The sequence below is a fragment of the Mustela lutreola genome, chromosome 16 (genome assembly GCF_030435805.1).
Source record: "Mustela lutreola isolate mMusLut2 chromosome 16, mMusLut2.pri, whole genome shotgun sequence".
Classification (NCBI taxonomy): Eukaryota; Metazoa; Chordata; class Mammalia; order Carnivora; family Mustelidae; genus Mustela; species Mustela lutreola.
In genome coordinates, this window is record NC_081305.1 from 35229280 (window position 1) to 35253288 (window position 24009).

The following is a 24009-nucleotide window of genomic DNA, read 5'->3' on the forward strand; positions in this document are numbered from 1 at the left end:
ATATTTTATAAATACCTATTATAGTATATTTACTTGCTAGCATTTTGGTTTAGGCTCATGATTGGCATTTCAAAAATGGTGACCTTTGTAATACAAAAACGCTAATAAGTTGAAGAAATTTTCCCCCCTTTCAATGTCACATAAAAAGGCCATGCTATATAATTATTCCAACCATAGGTTAAAGAAAACAGCCATTAGCCCCTTTGTTAAAATAGCAAAGGAGAGGCCTGGGATTCTCACGTTCCAAAAAAATACACTTTTCAGTCTTCATTCTTCCAGGAAGTGGACAACTATTGTCAACTAAAAAGAGAATAACGTGCTGATATATGCACATATACGTGTGGGAAATTTATCAAAAGATTTTAGGAACATGAATCCAAGTAACAGAAACTGCTAAAATAATAGAAATCTGGTATATAAAATCCTTGTTAACCAAGCTTTTAAAATGTTCAGAGGTTAGAGCACCTGGGTGGCTCAGTTGTCAAGCATCTGCCTTCGGCTTGGGTCATGATGCTGGGGTCCTGGGATTGAGCCCCATATCGGTCTCCCTGCTTGGCAGGAAGCCTGCTTCTCCTTCTCCCACTCCCCCTGCTTGTGTTCCCTCTCTTGCTGTGTCTCTCTCTGTCAAATAAATAAATAAAATCTTTAAAAATAATAATAATAATAATAAATGTTCAGAGGTCTTAGAAACTCCTTCCCTCCCTTCTGATGAGTGAACATCAGAAACCAAGTAGATCACCAAAATGAGAATGGTAGATATTGTCATTTTTCATATCCTGTAGAGTTTGAAACAGAGTTCTAAAGAGCAAAGGAGAAGTCATGGGATGATAGGATGTGTTAGCACTCCTAACATGGCAGGCATAGTTTATTTAGTGATATTTTCTATAAATTTTCATTAACATAGGTATGCCATTACTTGGCAGTTTTAAAGCCATCATTATCCCAAGAACAGAGAATTTTATCTTACCTTTGAGTAATGGTAAAAAGTAATTTAGGATGATGAGCTTAAAACTTGTCACTTAGGGTCATTCAAGGCCAAGAAAGACCTGACTAGGAAAAAGTTTTCAGTTTTATAGAAGCATTAATTGTGTTACATTTCCTTTTTCTTTCAAAGTTTTAGTTAATTATCTAAATGTTTTGTCCTCTGCTTAATAAAGGGTTTAATAGGTGATTATGTATACATTCCTGGTTTAATCTTATTTTAATGCATTCTCATTGATGGTACAAAGCTCTTTTTTAAAGATACATAATTATCTTAACTCAGCATGTTATCAAGCTTTCCCAAGAAGATAAAATTAAACTTAAATGTGGTTAGTTCTTTGGCTCACAGGTAATCAAGTACATTGTATTTCTTACTTTTCATGAATTAATGGTATTTCATAGAAGTTGGTTTTATAACATGGTGTAAAATGAAAATATGGCTGGAGATAGAACAGTTTGTTTTCCTTGATTGAATTTAATTGGTATCCTCAAATATAAATGTATATGACTGGTATTTATGTAAAAAAAAAATAGAACCAGATGAATCAGTTGTCCAGATAAGTCACCTTGGTAGAATAGACATTTCTTTAATAATGTTTAAAACATTTCAGAAATTCATCTGTAAGAATTGTCTATATGGGGAATGACAGCTAATGCATATGGGATTTCATATGAGAATGATAAAAATAATCTGGAATTTGATAGTGGCAATGGTTGTGTAACTTTGTGAACATACCAAAAACTGCTAAATTGAACACTTTAAAATGGTGAACTTATGGTGTATGAATTATAGTTCAATAAAAGTAAGTCCATTAAAGAGTCAGGTTTACATAAGTCTCACTGCTTCATATGTACTTTGATTTTGTACACATATTATACTAACCAACCTATTTACTGACCTTAACTATAATGCTTAAGTTCACATTTACTGCTCACATTGAAGATTTACCATCACTGAGGATGACAGAAGACTCAGTAATTTCTGAAAGCATCCACAAAGAGGAATCACAAAAGCACTGTAAGCAATGACACTGAAATAAGTGTAAAGCATCACAAGGAGCTTACCTGAAATAAGTATAAAGCATCACAAGGAGCTTACCTGGAGGATACAACATTTGTGTGTGTTCTGAGATTATTCTTTTATAAAAAGGAGTCCTGTCAACTTGTCACATGGTCTTTTCTCGTGTAACAGTCCAGGCTACTCTAGGCCTTGTGAGGTATCTCACTAGGCAGCCCAGAGAAGTGTTTGTCCTCAGATTCAGAGTGTTACTGGGGGTAAAGTCCTTATCAAGCAGACTATATCTCCACCATTTTCCTTTGCTTCTAACTTATTTGGTCACTTCTAAAATAGAGGAACTTAGGAGAAACAGCATTTAACAGTAAGTTAGTCTTTTAGTATTTATTTTTATTACAAAAGTATTACTTACTAACATTTACTTAAATATTTATTGAGTGCCTATTGTATTGAAGCAATCTTTGAATGCTAACAATATAGTGTGAATAAGAGAGAGAAATTTAGGAAAGATAGGCAATAAGCAAATCAAAAATAGGAAAAACATAGTTCTGAGACTATGCAATGAGTTAAAACAGGTGATATGAGAAAGTGAGTGGTTACTATAGGAAAGCACTGTTTTCTGCTTACTACAGAAATATAGATTCTTATCAAAAGAAATAAAGTAAAACATACCTAAAACCCTGCCTACCCAGAGACAAGTTCCATTATCCTTGCCTATACATCCTTCCAAACCTGCTCTAAGCTTCTGTGTGCTCATGAGTATATGTAAGAGTATGTACATGACATTTTGTTTATATTACAAAACAAGATCATATCATTAATACTGTCTTGTGACATGCTTTTCTACTTTACATATTACAAACAATTTATGTCAAGAATTCTTTTCTTATTTTAATAATTGTAAAACATTCCATTAGGTTAATTTAACCAACCTTCAGTTATTGAATGCTTGCACTGTCTTGTACCATAACTCAAAAAAAAAGTCACATGAGATATCATATGTAGCTTAAGTTCACATATTCAAAAAAATCATTTCTGATATTGAATGACAAGTTTCTCTCCATCACTGAGCTGTTGGTTTGGTTTTTTGTCTTGATCTTTTTATCTGCCCCCGAGGACATTCCACAAGGTAGAATCTTCAACTGTTGATACTAACTACCTTTCTCTCCTGGGCTATTTCATTCAGATTTATAGGACAAGTCATCTTAACTTTTAGGTGAATAACACTCTGATCAGTATCTCACACCTTGTCTTCTCTGTCATATAAATATCCAAACATAATCATACCTCCCCTTCTCTTTACATCCAACCCTTTCTCCTAATTTTCTTTTTACTGCAAAGATATTACCATGGCCCCAATCATTTTAGGCTAAAACAGTTAAATTATCTTTGTCCTTCACCAAGCAGGTACAGTCCTCTTACACAATGTGATTGCACGCTTCCTTACTTTTCATCATCACTGCCACCTCCCTAGGTCGTCATTTTCTCCTTACCCTGAATTACTTTAGCAGTTTCCTCATTGATTTCTAGGTCCCTGTGTGATAGCCTCTCCATTTCAATTCTACCTGTATCCTCTGGTGCACAAGTATCCCCTCTCCTTTGCCTTCAAAATCTTCTTATTCCACTCTCTTTTCACCCCTTTCTTTATTTAAATAGGTATAAGTCTCTCCAAACTCAGAAAAAAAAAAAACAACATTTCACCCTTAACCGTCATTCTAGCCCACTCCACTCCTCTAAACCTTTCGTTTAGCCCCAGTGACTTCTATCTAATTGACAGATCCATTGGACACTTCACAGTCTTTATGTTAGTAGATTCCTGCCTACATTTGGTTGTTGATGATTGAGAAGTCTCTTCCACAAGTTCTCTCCTGAGATTTTGGTGTTTCTTAGGGTTCCGTTCTCAGCCCTTCGTTCTCTTCTGCAAGTTCATTGTCTACTTTGACTATTTCAATTTGCCACTTATAAGCTTAGGACTTTTAAATCCCTTTATCTCAACCTTAAAGTTGTGTGTATTTGTGCCTGATGGATCTTCCACTTCTAGGCAACAAGGAGTAATATACCAGCCATGGGCTTGGGTGTTTTAGGCCGCCTGAGTTCCACAGCAATTCTGACTTTAGCCTTCTTACACATGTGCAATTTGAGGCTGAGAGAGATTTAATAATTTATGCAATATCACATGGCAGAAGGGGCAGGGGTAATTTTTGAAACAGGCTCCTGGCTTTAGAGCTGGCTGTTGCAAGCCCAGCTTAACACAGGTTTCTTTCTTCTGAGCATCCAGTTAATGGTTGCCTAGCAGTGTTAACATTGAAATTGAATCCTCACACACCAGAGAGGGTGGGGAAATCATTAAGTTTTGGGATGGGGAAAATGATTTCCAGGAAGCAGAGCAACTTGCCCACAATCATAGCCCCTGTGTGGGGCAGAATTGGGATCAGAGCCTTGACCGCTAATTCACAGTGTGGGGCTCTTTGTAGACACGTGGTGGTGCACAGTTCGAATGTTCTTTTCTTTTTTGATGGTGGGGGATTGGTAAGGATGGGCATTGCAGGGTGGGGGGGGGGGGAAGGCTTTCCTCAAATGAAACCTTTCTCCGAAGTCCAAAATCTACAATATAATTAGACAAATATATGTTTAGGAATAGCAATAAAGATTTACTACCTGAATGCTCTACCTTTGGCATCCAAACCTGAAATTTTCTTCTCCCCGCTAAACCTATTCTTAGTGTACTGTTTATCTCAGATGGTGGCTCACTTGATTACTCAAATCAGAAATGTGGAGGTCATCCTTCATTTTCCTATCTCTTTCCTCGTTTTCCCTCTCCCTTTCCCGTTATCCAACTCATCTGCCTCCTGAAGTATTAACAAACAACTAAACCAGAACCGGTATAATTTCCCAACCAATTTTTGTTCCTTTGGCATGTGTACATTATAAGTTGTGGTATGTCCATGAATTTCTCACTCTTGAAGTCCAAATATCTAACAAATAAAATGACCATTTCTTTCTTTTCATAATAAAAAACACAAATATCATAATACCTAGAAAGGAGATGTAGTGGCTACCGAATTGGCCAATATATAAGACATCTTTGAATAAAATTTGAATTAAAACATGACAAAATCCTTTCTAACCATTTACTTAACAGGAACTTTTAACAGTCAGTCTTAATCCTATTAAGTTTTGCCTTTCACTCAGCCTAGCTCTACAAAACATGCTTGCTTCCTCCTTGGATTCAAAAAACATTTACTATTTACCCACTGAAACATGTATCCTAGATGCTGTTGGCTAATAAATGTACTGCTTTTACCCAGAATTCAAGTGAACTTTATTCTAGATTTCAAATTTATCACCTCTTTTAAACATCTCCAGTTGTCAGTCTATATTACAGAAATCTCAGTAATTTTTAGTATTTCAAAGTGAAAGTTTTATGTTGTTATATTGACTTAGCTGAGGATTCTGCATTTACCAATAGCTGGCAGCATGGTTTCAGAGGAGCAATTTTAAAATTAAAAAAAATTGTTTTATTTTTAGAGGATTTCTAATAGACGTATTTGGTTTTCTTAACTTTTTCTTCTGTGTGTAGAGCTGTCTTTCTTAAGGTTTATGCAGAAAGATATACATATCCTCAAATTGAAGCTCTTTTCATTCCATATGAGCCCAGGCTGATAATGAAATTGAGGAATTAAGAGAAAGAAAGTTAAGGACAATCTAGAAAAGCAGAACTCACTGGAGATAGAAATGACTAAACTGGACACACAAGCTCTAAGATCAGCCAGGGAGAAAATCAAACTTCAGGTTAAATGATCCATCAGCTACCTTTCTTAATGAGAAATAAGACAGACAAACACAGCATATTAACAACCTAGAATAAACTTTGCTTTCTCAAGTGGTAATGTGCCAAAAAACAACACCAGTTTTATAGACTTGAAAGAGAAATTAAAACCAACCTCAATAGGCTGCATGCTAGATGTGTAAATACCAGTCTATTCAGAGAAGAGACATTTGACATGTGAATTTTACATGTTGTGTCTTAAACAATTCCCATGGGGCTTTTTAATTAAAATTTTCTGTTATTCTTTTTATTTGTCAATGGCTTTATTGAGATAGAATTCACACACCATACAATTCACCCATTCATTGTCTACTCATTGGCTTTTAGTATATTCACAGAGTTGTGCATCCTTCACCACAATCAATGTTAGAACATTTTTCATTATCCTGAAAAGAAATCCCACTTACCTTAGTCATCAGTCGCCAATCTCACCAGCCCTAGGAAACCACTAGTCTGTTTCTCTAGTTTTGCCTATTCTGGACATTTCTTGTAAATGCAATCAAACAATATATAATATTCTATGATTGGCTTGTTCGACTTAGCATAATGTTATCAGGGTTCATCCATTTGATAGCATGTGCCTGTACCTCATTTCTTTCTGTCTTTGAATAAATTCCATTGTATGGATATACCACATTTTATTCATTCATAATATGAATGAACATGATATGTGCATTGTTTCTACCTTGGGACTATTATGAATAATACTACTATGAACATTATATGCAAGTTTTTGTGGAGATGTGTTTTTATTTCTCTGAGGCATACCTAGGAGTTGAACATACTTAGGAATGGAGTGCTATGTGTAATTCTCTGAGGAACTACTTGTTTTCCAAAGTACCGTTTTACTTTCCCACCAGCTGTGTATGAGTGTTCCAATCTTCCCACATCCTTACCAGCATTTGTCCTTTTTATTGTAGCCATCCTAATGAATATGAAATTGTGTTTTGCAGTTTGAGCTTCTTTTCATGTGCTTATTGGCCATTGTGTGTATCTTCAATAACTGTTCATTTAGATCCTTTGCCCACATTTAAAATTGAGTTATTTGCTTTTGTATTATTGAGGTACAAGAATTATTTATATATTCTACAGACAAGTCCCTTGTCAGATAAATGATTTGCAAGTTTTCTGTCTTGCCGAGTCATCTTTTTACTTTCTTGATGGTGTCATTTGAAGCACAAATGTTTTTCATTTTGATGATATCGTTTAGTTTTTCTTTTGTTGCTTGTGTTTTGGTTTTTCTCATGAAGGAGTACCATCTATTTTAAAAAGCTTTATTGAGGTTTAATTGACACAAAGTAAAGTGCACATCTTTGAAGTGTATACATTGATATGTTTTAACATATACCACCTATGCAAATAATACTAAGATCAAGATAAAGAGCATATACAGAACTCAAAAAAGTTTCTTTTTAATCCTTGGCAATCTACCCTTCCATTCCTTCCACCCTTCTACCGTTTCCTCATCCCACAGGCAACCACCAGTTTTCCTTTTGTCACTGTAGATTAGATTGCATTTTCTACTATTTTATGTCAATGACATCATAGGTTGTATGCTCTTTATGTCTGGGCTCCTTCACGCAGCATTTAGTATTGAGGTTCATCCATACTGTTACATGTTTATTGATGCTCATGGCTGAGCAGTATTCACTGTACAGATATATCATAATTTGCTTGTTATATCCATTTCCATGTTGCTAGACATTAGGTTTTTGTCAGTTCTGGTTATTACAGATAATCTGGTATGATCATTCTTGTAAAAGGCATTGTGTAGACAGGAGCTTTTATTTGTCTTGGGCAAATACCAAGAAATGGAATATCTGGTCTTTGGGAAGGTGTGTGTTTAACTTGTTAAGAAAACGCCAAGCAGTTCCAGTTGGTTTGCGTTTTCAACATTGGCATGGTCAGTCTTCTTAATTTCAGTTATTTTATTTGTAGTGTAGCCCTTTGTAGTGTTAATTTCAATTCCTCTAATAGCTGATGATTTTGTGACACCTTTTCATGTAATTATTTGCTTTTCATAGATCTTTAATGAAATGTCTGTTCAAATCTTTTGCCCATATTTTATTTGGGATATTTGTTTTCTTAATTGAGTTTTGAAAATTCTTTATATACAAATCCTTTACCATTATTATTTGCAAATATTGTTTTCATCTCTGGCTTATCTCTCTATACTCCAGGCAGTGTGCTTAATTTTTTAAAAGTCTGTCAGTTTTTCTCTTATGGATTATGATTTTTAGTGTCATATCTAACAAATCTTTACCTAACTACAGCCACAATGAGTTATGCCCTCCCTTAGAAATTTTCTTAGAAGTCCTATATTTTACATTTAGGTTTATGATCCATTTTGAGTTAATATTTCTATATAGTACAAGATACAGATCCAAGTTTATGTTTTTGTAAATTGTTCCAGAACCATTTGTGGAAAAGAATTCCTTAAAAAAAAAAAAAAAAAAAAAAGAAGAAGAAGAAGAAGAAAAGGAAGGAATTAATTCATTTTCTACTCAATTGCTATTAAACTTGATTGATGAAAATCAATTGGCCATATGTGTGTCAGTGGGTATATTTCTTCACTCTATTCTGTTCCAATAATCTGTTGTTCATCTTTGCATCAATACTAGAATGGTTTGACTGTTGTTTATTTATAATGAGTAGTAAATTTAGATAGTGTAAGTCCTCCAACTTTATTCTTTTTCAAAGTTATTTTGGGTATTTTAGATCTTTAGTATTTTCTATGAATTTTAAACTATTTTCAAATCTTCCACCCAAAAAATTTTGTTTAAAGTCTGCAGAGATTTGGATTGATATGGCAGTATTCCTCCCCTTTATCCATGGGGACTGTGTGCCAAGACCCCTGATGGATATCTGAAATTGCTGATGGTATTGAACCATATGTACTGTTTTCCCTGTACATGCATAACTATGATGTTTAATTTCTAAATTAATCACAGTAGATTAACAGTAACAATTAATAATAAAATATAATTATAATAAAGTATAATAAAGCTTATGTGAATATGGTCTCTGCCTCTCAAAATATTTTATTGTGCTATACTCACCCTTCTTGTGATAATGTAAGATGACAAAATCCCTATGTGGTAAGTTGAAGTGAAATGAATAATGTAGACATTGTGATGTATTGTTAGGCTACAGTTGAGCTTTTAATATATGTGAGAAGTAGGTTCATCTCCTCCTGGACCACAGTTGACTAGGAGTAACCAAACCACTAAAAGTGAAACTGTGGATAAGGGACAACTTCTGTACACTGACTTTGTAAATCTATACAGGGATAGTTCACATCGTAACAATATTGAGTCTTTGGACCCATAAACTCTCTGTCTGTGTGTTTGTGTATATGTGTTTCTATTTATTTTTTCACCAGTGGTAAGATCATTCCTACTTTTTAGTTTCAATTGCAGATTATTGTTTGCTAATATATAAAAATACAGTTGACTTTTGTATATTAAACTTGAGTTCTGCTACCTAGCTCAACTTACTAATTCTGTAGTAGGTTTTTTTCTAGATATAATAGGGTTTTCTAAATAGGAGGTCATATAATTTATGAATAAAGATAATTTCAGTTCTCTCTAATTTGGATGCTTTTTATTGTTTTTCTTGTCATTCACAATGGCTAGAACCTACAGTACAATGTTGAATGGAAATGGTAAAAGCAGACATCCTTGCCTTGTAGGGGCCTGGGATCGAGTCCCGCATGGGGCTCTCTGCTCAGCAGGGAGCCTGCTTCTCCTCATCTCTCTCTCTGTCTGTCTCTCTGCCTATTTGTGATCACTCTCTCTGTCAAATAAATAAATAAAATCTTTTAAAAAAAGAAAAGAAACAAGTATCTTAGAAGAACAACATCCAGTCTTTCATCATTAGTATGATATTGTAGGTTTTCTGTAGATGTCCTATATCATGTTGAGAAGGTTCCTTCTGTTCCTAGTTTGCTGAGAGTTTAGATCTGAAATGGGTAGGGGATTTTGCCAAATAATTTTTCCATCTTATATTGAGATGATTGTATGGTTTTCCTATTTTTATTAATCTGCTGAATCACACTGATTTATTTTATTAAAGCAACTTTGCATTCCTGCAATAAACCCTAGTTGCTCATAATTTTATCTTTTTTATGTACCCATACAGTCTTCTCTTTGCAGGGTACTTTGGTCTCTGAAACATATCAGAACCATGTCCTCTCTTTGCATGGTTGTCTGGCAAATCATGAAGCAGAGACATGGTTCCAAAATGCACAAGTTTCAGTGGACACTGTACCATGCAAAGCAAAATCCAAATGTACTATTAGATTCTATTTACTCAAATTTTGTTAAAATACTTCTGTCTGTGTTCATGAGGAATATTAGTCTGTACTTTTCTTGTGATGTCTAATATTCCTGTTTAATGCAGTATCAGAGAATGAGTTGGGAAGCATGTATCCCTCATATATTTTCTGAGAAGTTTGTGTAGAATTGGTATTATTTCTTCTCTAAATATTCAGCAGAATTCATAAGTGAAGTCATCTGGGCCTGGATTTTTTTTTTTTTTCAGATTTTATTTAGAAGATACAAAACTACAATTTCAATTTCTTTTTTTATCCCATTTCATCTTCAATGTGCTTTGGTAACTTGAGAGCTCCAAGAAATTTGTTCATTTTGTCTAACTTGTCAGTTATATTGGTACAAAGTTTTTTTTTTTTTACATTCCTTTATTATCTTTAATACCAGTAAACTCTGTAGTGGTGTTACCACTCTCTTCACCATAGCTGTACTTAGTGTCTTCTCCCATTTCAATTGAAGATTTTTGGGTTTTAAAATTTTCTTCACAAAGAACTATCTTCTGGTTTCATTCCTTTTTCTCTGTTGTTTTTGTTTTCTACTTCATTTCTTTCCTCTGTGTTATTATTTCCTTTCTTCTGCTTATTTCACATTTCATTTGCTCCTCTATTTCCAGTTTCTTAGGCAAGACTCTGAGGTCATTGTTTTGAGGCTTTTCTTTTTTTCTAATAAAGTACTTCGTGCTATAAATTTGCCTCAGAAATCTATTTTAGTGACCTACTGCAAATGCTTGATATGTTGTATCTTCATTTTCATCAAGTTCAAAGTACTTTGTAATTTCCATTTTGATTCCTACTTCTACTTACTAATAGATATTTAGTAGTAGTATTTCATTTAATATTCAATTTGGAGATTTTTAAGTTATTAATTTCTTTTTTCAGCTTTATGAGATGTAACTTACATATAACATTGTGTAAATTTAAGGTGTATAGTGTGACAATGAACATATCATCATGCATGTATATTGCAAAAAGTTTACTGCATTAAGGTTAGTTAACATCATCTGACATAATTACCATTTTCTTCTTTATGTCGTTATAGTGAGAACATTAAAGCTTTATTCTCATAACAACAACTTGCAGTATGCAGTATAGTATGGTTAACTGTAGTTAACCATGCTGTACATTGGATCCCCTGAATTTAATCATCTTATAACTGAAAATGCCATCCCTGGTAACCCCCATGTTACTCTCTAGGTTCAGTGTTTTAATATTCTACCTATAAGATCGTATAGTGTTTGTCTTTTTATATCTGCCTTATTTCACTTATCATATTGTCCTCCAGGTTCCTCCATGTTGTTTCAAATGTGTCTTTTTTGAAGCTGAATAATATTCCAGTGTACAGACACACATATACACATATGCACACCACATTGTCTCTACCCATTCATCAATTGATGGACATTTAAACTATTCTTTATTTTGGCTGTTGTAGATATTACTGCAGTGAACATGGAATTTCAAATATGTCTTTGAGATTATGATTTTAGTACCTTTTAATGTACACCCAAAAAGTGGGTTTGCTGTATCATATGATAATTCTGCATTTAATTCTTCTGAAGAACCCTCATACTGCTTGCAACAGGGGCTGTACCAATTTATACTACCACCAGCAGTGTTGTGTTTCCCCCTTTATGCCTTTATTTGAATTAGGTGAGCATTTTTTAAGATTATACTTTGTCTTTTTGTTAAATTATTAACTATAAATCTTGCCATTTTACTGGTTGAGTCTTTAACTCATCCCAGTCCATCTTCAAACAATATTGTGCCATTCACTTACAGTTGAAGAACCATATAACAGCACATTTTCATTTCTCCTCTCCCAGCCTTGGTGCTGCCATGTTTAATTATCAGTTTTCTTTAAAGAGATTTCAATAATAAAAACTATATGTTTTTTACTTTTCCACATATTTAACATTTTCACTGCTCTTCATTCCTTTGTGTAAATGTAGTATTCATCTGGTTTCATTTCCCATCTGATGATGGACTTACTTTAACATTTCATACAGTGCCATGAAGAAAAATATTGACATAAATGACTATGTCGTATTATAAATTTGTCAGTGAAGAACACCATAAATTCTTAAAATAAAAAGCCGGGACAAAATGTTTGCAATCTATGAGTAATAACATCACATATAATAAAATATCAACAAGAGCAGATACTGAATGTATGCTGTGCTATGTTTGGGGCACTTTATGTAACTCTTTATCATGTACTTTCTCATTTAATCCTTACAACAGCCATTTAAATTAATACACTATTTTTGTCCTTATGTTGCAAATAATGATATAAGAATAATAGGTAAAATGTTAATACCACTAACACTCAGAGATGTCCTAAAAATCAGTAATTGAAAAAATATACTCAAGTGCCAATTCCCAGAAGAAATACAAATAGCTGATAAATATAAAAATAATACTCTGGGGGACGCCTGGGTGGCTCAGTTGGTTGAGCAGCTGCCTTCGGCTTGGGTCATGATCCCGGCGTCCTGGGATCGAGTCCCACATCAGGCTCCTTGCTCGGCGGGGAGTCTGCTTCTCCCTCTGCCTCTGCCTGCCATTCTGTCTGCCTGTGTTCACACTCTCTCTCTCTCTCTGACAAAAAAAATAATAATAATAATAATACTCAGGGACGCCTGGGTGGCTCAGTCAGTTAAGCATCTCTCTCTTGGTTTCCACTCAGGTCGTAATCTCCTGGTCCTGAGATCAAAGTCCACGTCACAGCTCTGCGCTCAGCTTGGGAGTCTGATTGGGATTCTTTCCCTCCTCCTCTTTTCACCCCACTCCCATGCCTCCACCCACTCACACACCCACTCTTTCTTTCTCTCTAATAAATAAATAAATAAAATTTTAAAAAATATATTTTTTTAAATTTTATTTATTTATTTGAGAGAGAGAGCATGAGAGGGGAGAAGGTCAGCGTGAGAAGCAGACTCCCCATGGAGCTGCAGCCTGATGTGGGACTCAATCCCAGGACTCCAGGATCATGACCGAAGCAAAGGCAGTTGTCCAACCAACTGAGCCATAATCAGAAGAATGAGATTTTTTAAGCTACCCAGATGACAAATATAAGAAGCAATGATATTAATATTGGCAATATATGGAGGATATATTCATACATTACCAGAAGTACAAATTGGTACATTTTTTTAAAGGACCATTTAGCTTTACCTATGGACTTTTAAAATATGCATATTCTTTGACCAATGACTATCATTTGGAAACCTTTGTACAAATTCCCAAGGGCAAATAGTATATGTGTGTGAATGTGTGGTACACTGTAATGGATAATGATTGAACACTGTCTATCAAAAGCAGGGTGTTAAAACTAGTGATGGCTTAACCATATTGTGTAGTATCCATTGAAAAGAACTCACATGTGGAGAACCAGGTAATTTGATGGGCTGCTGCTGGGATTTATAAACTAGTACCACTTCTCTGAGGGGACTTTTCAAAATGAATATCAGAAATTCTCATTCAGATGATACCCCTTTGCCCTGTTATGCTGTATTATTGAATGTAAAGAAATAAGTTGCAGAAAAATCTGTGTTGTAGAACCCAAACGGGTTTCTTTAAGGCTATATATACTTACATATTTATGTATTCCCAGAAGAAGGTTGAGAAAGATATATACCGAATAATAATGATTATCCCTGGAAATGATGAATTTTATTTTTTAAATGTCTCCCATTACTTGAATTTCACAATAACTTTGTAAGTTTTGAAAAAGAAAAAACAGTTTTTAAAAAGATAAACTGCTTGTAATTGCCAATAACACATCAAGAGACAGACTCAAAAGAAGCAAGATCATTTCTCCTCATGGGTTTCCAACCCAATGGATCAAGATTCTTCCTTCCTGTGGTTAAGTGGAATTTTATTTATAAAAGGGAGATATTGGGCTCTGCATGTAGGGTTCAAAAACACTTAGCTGAAATTTTACAGACTCCAAGTTCCATAGTGCAAAACCAAGATAGTGAGCAATGAGACAAGAACCATGGTGCATGGCATTTATAATCTTTACAAACTCAGATCAGAAATTAAAATGACATTTTAAATTGTACAACTACAATTAGTTTCAGTTGTCAGTTGTATTCTGTATTTAAACTTGCAGCCATAGTTCTAATAATGAAATCCATGCACTTTGAAAAGGGAAGTTAGTGGGGCACAGTGACTCAAAAGGTTGGCCAGTATAATACATTAGTTACAGAAGATTGTAGAAAAGCTGCCTTTATCACATGTTCTCATGTTTTAATATAATCTCCTAATAACTGAATAGAAGATTCTTCATTTCTGTGAAATATCTTGTAAAATTCTTCAGCTAAAAAAGTAAGATGGTTAAATTACCTGGAAATTATATTAGGCCTTGAGCAAAGTCCCTTCAACATTTTTCAGGTAATTATTATAATCTGGGAGTTCTTTTTTCTCCTTCGTTAATGATTTGTTCTTAGGACTTGTTGAGTTGGAATTTTTATCTAGAAAAGTAATTTAAAGTCAATCATATATTTGGTACATTATGCAGATTTCAAGTTTTATACATAGGTTCCCTTACTGTATTATAAACACTAGGAAATTTTCTTTATAATAGAGCTTTTTTCTTTTATAAATTGTCCAGACCTAAAGTAATATTTATATATAAAATATGAAAACATCCCAAATGAAGTTTCTTTTTAGTTTTATTTAAAATAATTATTAGAGGGGCACCCAGGTGGCTCAGTCACTTAAGCGTCTGACTCTTAATTTCAGGTCATGATCTCATGATCCTGAGATCGAGCTCCACATCAGGCTCTGTGGTGGATGCGGAGCCTCTTTAAGCCTCTTAAGAGTCTCTCTCTAACTCTGCCCCTCCCCTTCCCCACTCACCCTCTCTCAAAAATAATAATTGTTATTAGATAAAATTGAGCAGTAGTAAAATTTAACACTTAATCTATTATTTTTTGTATAAGTAGAGGGAAGTAAAGGACTGTGTACACTGGGAAATGCCTATTATAGGAACCATTACATAAAATCACACTGCAGAAATTACTCCCTATTTCTAGAGGAAATATTTTTGCATGGCATGGTATTACACTATAGAAATAAGAATGATGATAATACAAACACTTTTACTGAGATAACTGGATGATAGGAATTATTCTAAGTACTTCACATTCAGTATTTTTTTTTTCAGTATTTCATTTTTTACAACAATCCTGTAAGTACTCTTATTACTCAGTTTAGAAATAAGGAGATGAGTCTCCAGGAAATTAATTTACTCAAGGTCATATAGCTGCTAAAGGACTGTCGGGATTTGAATCCAGGTACTCCGCCTCCAGAATCTAAGCTTATAACCACTTTTCCTACAGAGTAGCATCTAAGAGGGAGGACTACATAACTATGAAAATTACAATGCTTTTGTCTGAGAGAAGCTCAGCAATATCCACCCTACTGCCTGTCTGGAAGTTGAAATTGTATTATTATGGATTTGCTACTTGGGGTTTCCAAGACTTAGGGATATCAGGTGGTTCCATGTAAAATGCATATACTCACCTGAAGAGCTATACACATTGGAAGGTATAATGACAGTGTCCAGGAACTCAATAATGAAACCACAGGGCCAATGACTGAATTAGCAAGAGAGGAAGAAAGGATAGACCTGAAACCTCCATGTAAAAGGAGAGAGGCCAGCAACTAGGTAACCTTAGAGAATTTTTGCCAAAGGCTCACATAGGATAGCCAACAATTTAATTTTTGCATGATACAGTACAATTATCAGTAAAATGTAAGGGTTTTTTTTTTCATATCATTTCCACTATATGCTATTTATCATCTCTGATTCTAGGAAATACATCACAGCTGATACTAGACAGAACTGATGTGTTCTATTAACTAAATGCCTTTCCTTTATCTTACAGCAATCAGCAGGCCTTTTTACTAGAGAATGTTCCTTGCAACAATGCAAGCTGTGAGGGGGCACATCGTATGTTTAAAGTCTACTGGGAGCTGATGGACCTAAATCAAATCAGAGATGCCATGGTTGCCACCTTCTTTGACATTTATGAAGATGTGAGTTCAGAGCTCTCTTCTGTGTTTGGAGTGTAATTGCCATCCACTTCATCTCACTTTCACTTCACCCTATTTGACCAGAAAATGTAGATGAGATAATGAAAGCAAATGAGTTAATTAAAGAACGCCCCTTTTAATGTTAAATGGCACAGGGAACAAATTTATTGACACTACTAGCTGATCAGTACAGTGAAATATGAAAATGCCTTTATCTCATTTTGTGCTATTTAGATTAACCACTAGAGAATCATGCTCTGAGGCTGGCAAATGTGCATGTGCACCAGTAGACAAAAGCATAGCCAACAGTGAACCTATACAAGATCATAGAAGAGTGAATGCAGTACCCCCTTTTAACTTTGTGAACTAGAAGTAGCATCTATTTCCACAGATGCCTGTGACTCCATCTTCAGTTGCCAAGTGATAATGAAAGGCCCTCAGGGCCCTGGTTTCCTCCATTCTAATGTGAAAAGCCAGTTTACCACTCAGAAAAATAACAAATTCTGATAAAAATATGTTGAATTCTAGGGTTAATATATCACAGTACATCCTTATAAAATAATTATTTTTAAAAATTCACTGTCCGTGAGGACATTTATATCTCCTCCTAACATAATTTTTGGTTTTGGTTTGGTTTGGTTGTAACATTTTCAGTTTTGTCTTGTTGTGTTGCAGCAGACTGATTCTCAATTATATGAATTGTCCATGTTCCTGTTTTCCTCTTTCTGCTACCAAATCTCATGTTATTTCACTTTTTATTAACAGTTGACAAACATGAAAGTAATTGACAAAAATACCATAAGGGAAAAAAGCAAGAAATTTGACTACAAATAATTTTGTGGGGGGAGGGGGAGAGCAAAGGGAGAGGAAAGAATCCTAAGCAGGGCTCCATGCCCAGCACAGAGCCCAGGACAGGTCTTGATCTCACAACCCAGATATCATGAACCTGAGCCCAAATCAAGAGTCAGACACTTACCTGCCTGAGTCACCCAAGCACCCCTACAAAGAGGCTTTTAATTACTTTTAATTACTGTACATAAAAAAAATTAAATGAAATTTTACTGTTTTTAAATCTGGGAAATAAATTTACTATGAAAGAGTCAAATAGTATCTTTAATATAAAAAGTGTTTATACAAACTGATGCAAGTCCCCAAAAAACTCCCACTGAAGAAACAGAACATGGTCAATTTACAGAAAAAACATGTGTGGGTAATACACAAAAGAAAATGATAAATGATCAATATCAGTAAGAATCAGTATAATGGGGGTGCCTGGGTGGCTCAGTGGGTTAAAGCCTCTGCCTTCGGCTCTTGTCATGATCCCAGGGTTCTGGGATGGAGCCCCACATGGGGCTCTCTGCTCAGCAGGGAGCCTGCTTCCCCCTCTCTTTCTGCCTACCTCTCTGCCTACTTGTGATCTCTGTCAAGTAAATAAATAAAATCTTTAAAAAAAAATAAAAAAAAGAATCAGTGTAATGGACTGCATTTGTGGTGAACATAGCATAAGGTATACAGTTGAGTCATTATGTTGTACCCCTGAAACTAATGTAATACTGTATGTCAAATATACACAAAACAATTTTAATATGTAAATAAATCATCAGTAAAGTAGAAATTTAAATTTAAATATGAGCATAGCTTTTCCCTCCCCAATAAAATGAGCAAAATGTCCTTCTTTTTTAGGGAGAAATAATGTTAATATGTCATGGTCACCAGGGCAAATTTAAAAAGTGCTCTCTTCCTCTGATGGTTGAAAACAATTTAGCAGTCAATTTCATAGTTCTTTAAAAATTCATGAAGGAGGGCGCCTGGGTGGCTCAGTGGGTTAAGCCGCTGCCTTCGGCTCAGGTCATGATCTCAGGGTCCTGGGATCGAGTCCCGCATCAGGCTCCCTGCTCAGAGAGCCTGCTTCCTCCTCTCTCTCTCTCTCTGCCTGCCTCTCTGCCTACTTGTGATCTCTCTCTGTCGAATGAATAAATAAAATCTTTAAAAAAAAAAAAAAAATTCATGAAGGAGTGCCTGGGTGGCTCAGTCAGTTAAGCATTCAACTCTTGAATTCCGCTCAGGTCATGCATCTCAGATCATGCATGGCAATCCACGCTCAGCAGGGAGTCTGCTTGAGTTTCTTCCTTTCCCTCTGCCCCTCCCCCTGCTTGCACACTCTCTCTTTTTCTCTAAAATAAATAAGTAAATCTTTTTTAAAAAAATAAAAATACATGCAACTATTACCAGAAGGAAATATACAAAAATGATAATACTTATCTCCAGAGATTAAAATTACAGATTTTTTTTTCATTCTGTTTATAGTTTACTATTTTAAGGTTTGGGGTTGTTTGGCGTGGTTTTTGTTTGTTTTGGTTTTTGGTTTTTTTTTTTTATTTGACAGAGAGAGATCACAAGCAGACAGAGAGGCAGGCAGAAGGAGAGGGGGAAGCAGGCTCTCTGCCAAGCAGAGAGCCCAAAGCGGGCTTGATCCCAGGGCCCTGAGATCATGACCCGAGCCGAAGGTAGAGGGTTAACCCACTGAGCTACCCAGGCGCCCCGGGTTTTTCTTTTTTTAAGTTTATATGTGAATTCCAGTTAACATTTAGTGTAGTAATAAATTCAGGTATACAATATAGTAATTCAGTAATTCCTTACAACATGCAGTACTCGTGACAAGTGCACTCCTTAATCCCCATATCCCCATCACCTATTTCCCCCACCCCCACCCACATCCTCTCTGGTAACCATCAGTTTTGTTCTCTAGAGAGAAGAGTCTGTTTCTTGGTTTGCCTCTCTCTCTTTCTTAAGGTTTTATATTTTTTAATAGTATTTTTATTTTAAACATCAAGTTGAATAAGGTTTATATTACATGATGACCATGCATGTATTTTCATTATTTTTTCAGTTGCTGGTTTGTTCTTACAACTTTTGTGTATTTGTTTTCCAGGGAATCTTGGACATTGTAGTACTAAGTAAAGGATATACAAAGAATGATTTTGCCATCCATACACTAAAAAATAACTTTGAAGCAGATGCTTATTTTGTTAAAGTGATTGGTGAGTATTTGTTTTATATGTTTTATTATTAATTTATTAACACTTAATTTTGTATTCTCTCTGTCAATGCAAATTCTCCAAAGAATAAGAACAGACTCCTACATAACCTATATACAACTCTCTGAATCAGGAAATCAACTTTGTTATACTACCATCATATATACAGACCCTGTTCAAATTCTTCAAATGTCCCAACAATGATATTTTTCTGTTCCAGGATTTTATCCAGCAATTCCTATTGCATTTCATTGTAACATCTTTGCAGACTTCTTCAGTCTGCAACAATTGCATTTCAGGTCCTTACCAATTTTAAAGAATACAGGTTTCATTCTGTAGCATAACCCTGTTTTCTCTTTCTCTACTCAGGTCATACATTCTTTGCAGAAATTCCCTTGCATGGAATTGCTGTGTACTTCTCGTGCATTTTATCAGGAAGCATGTGTTGTTGGCCTGTTACACCATCATAATGTTAATCTTGATCTTTTGGTCATCTTATTGACCACCAGGTCTTTCCACCTTAAGTTCACTATTTCCGTCTTTGTGTTTGCTTTCTCTGAGATAGTTATCAAACAGTGATTCTCTATTTCCAACATTCCTTCTACATTTTAGTTGGCATTGTACTATATCTTTCTCTTCCATGTATTTATGTATTCATTTATCATATATATGTGTTTCATTATTATATTTATTATATGTATTTATTCATATTATATTCAGTACATAAAATCATTTAATGTTCAAAGTGTTCCCAATAGAAGCAGTAGAAGCTCCTTCACACTGGCTCCTGTATCTTTTTGACATGTTTTCTGGGATAGAAAGATACTCGAGATTCATCTTATACCTCCCTTTCCCTAAGTCTAGAATCTGACGTCTCTCCAAGGAGCCCTGTTACCTTTTATAGTGGATGGTATTTAAAAACCAAATTCTAGATTCTCAGTGTGCTGATTCTACTGAGTGTCATTTCTTCTAGCTTTTCCCAATGGACAGAGCTAGGAAAAACAGATACGGCTTCACATACACAACACAGAAATATACCCATCTATAACTGTATGTATGTATATATGTATACGTACATTTACTTACAATAAAACCATGAATTTATGCCCTTACTTCCATTTCTAATCTAACATAGCATTTCAAGGGTTCTTTCTAGTCATTTCTGTCTATAGGTATCTTCTCTAGCAGTGAGAAACTCAGCTTCCACTTTCCTCAGTATATTTACTTCAATTTTCTCATTATTTCCTATTTCCAACTGGCATCCATGTTACCATAGAGATCCTGTACATTTTCTGTTAAGTGTATGTTTAAATTTTTTATTTTCTTTGAAGTGATTACAAGTACTGTGTTTTTAAGTTTGGTTTCCGCATGTTTGTTTTTAATAAATAGAAATAGTTGATTTTTGTGTGTTCCTCTTGTATACTGTAACCTTGCTCATTTATTGATTCTAGGAGGCTTTTTTAAGATTCGATAGGATTTTCTACTTAGACAATTACATGGAAACCTCTGATTTCTTCTTCCCAATCTATGCCCTTTTTTTCTTCTGGCTAAAATTTCCATTACTGTGTTAAATAAGATTGGTGCCAGTGGACATCCTTGCCTTGTTTCTGATCTTGGGGGAAAGCATTCCATCTTTCACCATTAAGTATGATATTATCAGTAGGTTTTTGTATTTCTGCATTATGTTAAGTAAGTTTACCCTGTTTCTGCTTTGCTGAGAGTTTTATCATGAATTGCTGTTGGAAGGTAACTGTGTTTGTGTTACTATTATTATAGTTGACACTAAGACAGCCATCAAGACAGTCATTTGTTAATTGTTAATGAAGTGACACATGTATTTATAAATAACAGAAAATGTAATTTTCCTTTCTAACCAGCATATTCATCCTACTTTGAGTGAACTAAGAGTCACTCCCATCTTCATTACTATCACAATCTCAGAATATTGATATTCTACCCATTTCTACACTTTTTATCTATATGATTGCAGGCACTCCTTTGCCATTCTGAAGGAGGTATTACTTGGCTATTTTAGAGCTAAAAAAAGATTAAACTTTGCTGAATATTTGGCTTGCTATTAATGTATCTACTTTCAAGTGTATTTTTTTTCCTCAGCAGTTTTCCTTCACCTTTAATCCTCTTCTCATCTGAAAGATAAGGAATCCTTAAAATTTTTGCTAACCCTAAATGTATGTGTAATTAGAATAATCTGATTCAATTCACTGAATTGAAACAAGCACTGTTGAAATAAGTACAGTTTGGAATTTGATCTTCTTCAGATAAATAACTAAGTCTAGTATAGTCATTGACTAATGCAAACTCTAGTTGCCTTGGGAAGATTCAGCTGAAGCATACATCTCAATGTATCTATTCTATGCCCTTGGATCATTAGGATCAGCCTTCATAAATGACAGCACACTCCTAGTTCCCATTTACTTTAATATAACACGTAATCTCTTCTCTACCCCCAATTCCATTCATTCCAGGATATTTGAGAAGCACTCTGAAATCCAGACTTATTTACTATGGTCACCTGCTTAACATCTTTCTCTCAGAGGGTATTAATAGTATTCTAAACAACTTGAGATTAGTGTCCATGTCTTATTTGTCTTTGATTACGGAATGCCAAACACAGAGCCTGGCATATAGGAGGCCTTAGGAAATTCATGTTAAATGTATGGCCAGGTACTTTTCAAGGCATGGATTGGCTATCTTATCTTAATTTAAAAGTATTACCTCTAGTACCGAGGCAACATTTGATGCCTCAGACCCCATGTTCTGTCTCTAGGAAACATTCTACCAAAATATGAAACTCGAATTCAAGGACATATTCCCACCTTTACCTGTTTTGTGATGCTAGAGCTATAGGTAGTCAGTAGTTCATTTCCAGGAAAGAGAAGATTGAGCCTTAGTGAGTGAGTTACCTACCCTTGCTTAAGTTCTCAGGTCTACCTATATTCAGGATTCTCTGTGACTAGAAAATAACTTACTTACTTGGATGGCTCAGTAAGTTAAGTGTCTACCTTCAGCTCAGGTCAGGATTGCTGAGTCCTAGGATCAAGCCACATATCAGGCTCAGGGAACCTGCTTCTCCCTCTGCCCCTCCCTGCCCGCTTGTGTGTGCGCTCTCTCTCTCTCTCTCTTTCTTTCTCTCTCTCATTCAAATAAAAAAGCAAAATCTTGGGGGAAAAAAAAAACACTTAATCTAAGAAACAAACTGAGGGTTTTGGAGGGGAGAGGGATGGGGAATTGGGTGAGCCTGGTGGTGGGTATTAAGGAGGGCATGTATTGTGTGGAGCACTGGGTGTGGTGCATAAACAATGCATCTTGAAATACTGAAAAAAATTTAAATTAAATTTAAAGGAATCCAAAATTTATCCATGATAAAATAAGTAAATAAATAAATAATAAAAATTTTAAGAAATTAAAAAAAATAACTTACTTAATTTCCCAGGCTTATAAACCAAAAATGTACAGAAAAAATATTATGCATTAAGAGAGGGGCTCTCATGACCTTTATGAGATCCTATGAAAATAACCTTTTTGTTCCAACCTAGAATAAATGTTGTTTCAAAAAATTTATATTAAAACTCAATAATTCTCTTTCAAAGTATTTTTTTTCTGTTTAATGAGAAAGCTATAGGATTTGTGTCCTTGATTTGAGTTTTGCCAATGTACTTCAAAGAAACTGTTGTATCACATTTAAAGATTTCAAAAAAAAAAATCTATTGCTTAGTTCATCTAAATGTGAAATATTTATGTGTGTGGCTGTACAGATTGAAGAGTAATGCTTCCTAGAATAGACGTTACTTATTGAGTAATAAGGAATTCTAGTGAAATAGATACTAATTTGTATATGGTTAGGACAAATCAAGTTCACCCTGCACTCAATAGGTTCTTTTATTCCAGCCTTAAAACTGCTTTCATATTTAAAATTATTTGTTTTGTAAAGCTTGAAAAAATATGCTTGAATTTTTATACTATACTCACAAATTTGTTAGTTAACATAAGGGCATATGATGCTGTTACTTTCCTTGTATGCACCTTTAGACTCTCCTAGAGCAGAGGTCATCAGTCATGTGAAATAGAAGTAAATTGGAGCATAAAAGATTTTCCTACAGTGGAATTCAGATCCCCAGTTGTAATCATAATCATAATAATGCTAAAGAGAGAAAGCAGTTTCTCAGTATGAAGTAGAATCTGGTCTCACACTTTGTTTATATTGATCCCCTGGAAATTGTCCATGTGAAAAATGCATACATATAATTTAGGATATACAGTCCTTCCTTGATATTTATTCATTTATATATATTTTTTTTTAATTTTTTTTTCAGCTGCAAAGAGTATTTTTTTTTTAAATTTTTTTTGAGCTTTTTTTTTTTAATTAATTTTTTATTTTTTATAAACATATATTTTTATCCCAAGGGGTACAGGTCTGTGAATCAACAGGTTTACACACTTCACAGCACTCACCAAAGCACATACCCTCCCCAATGTCCAAAATCCCACCCCCTTCTCCCAAACCCCCTCCCCCCAGCAACCCTCAGTTTGTTTTGTGAGATTAAAAGTCACTTATGGTTTGTCTCCCTCCCAATCCCATCTTGTTTCATTTATTCTTCTCCTACCCACTTAAGCCCCCATGTTGCATCACCACTTCCTCATATCAGGGAGATCATATGATAGTTGTCTTTCTCTGCTTGACTTATTTCGCTAAGCATGATACGCTCTAGTTCCATCCATGTTGTCGCAAATGGCAAGATTTCATTTCTTTTGATGG

The 24009-nt window shown here is 34.8% G+C and overlaps 1 protein-coding gene across 1 annotated transcript in view; it reads left to right on the plus strand.

Moving 5' to 3' along the window:
* The window catches only part of ITFG1 (integrin alpha FG-GAP repeat containing 1), a 324431-nt gene that overhangs the window by 195705 nt on the left and 104717 nt on the right, over positions 1–24009 (plus strand). The window contains exons 11-12 of the mRNA XM_059152027.1: positions 16047–16197; positions 19127–19235. Coding sequence (XP_059008010.1) covers positions 16047–16197; positions 19127–19235 — 260 coding nt within the window. The remainder of the gene's footprint in view (positions 1–16046; positions 16198–19126; positions 19236–24009) is intronic.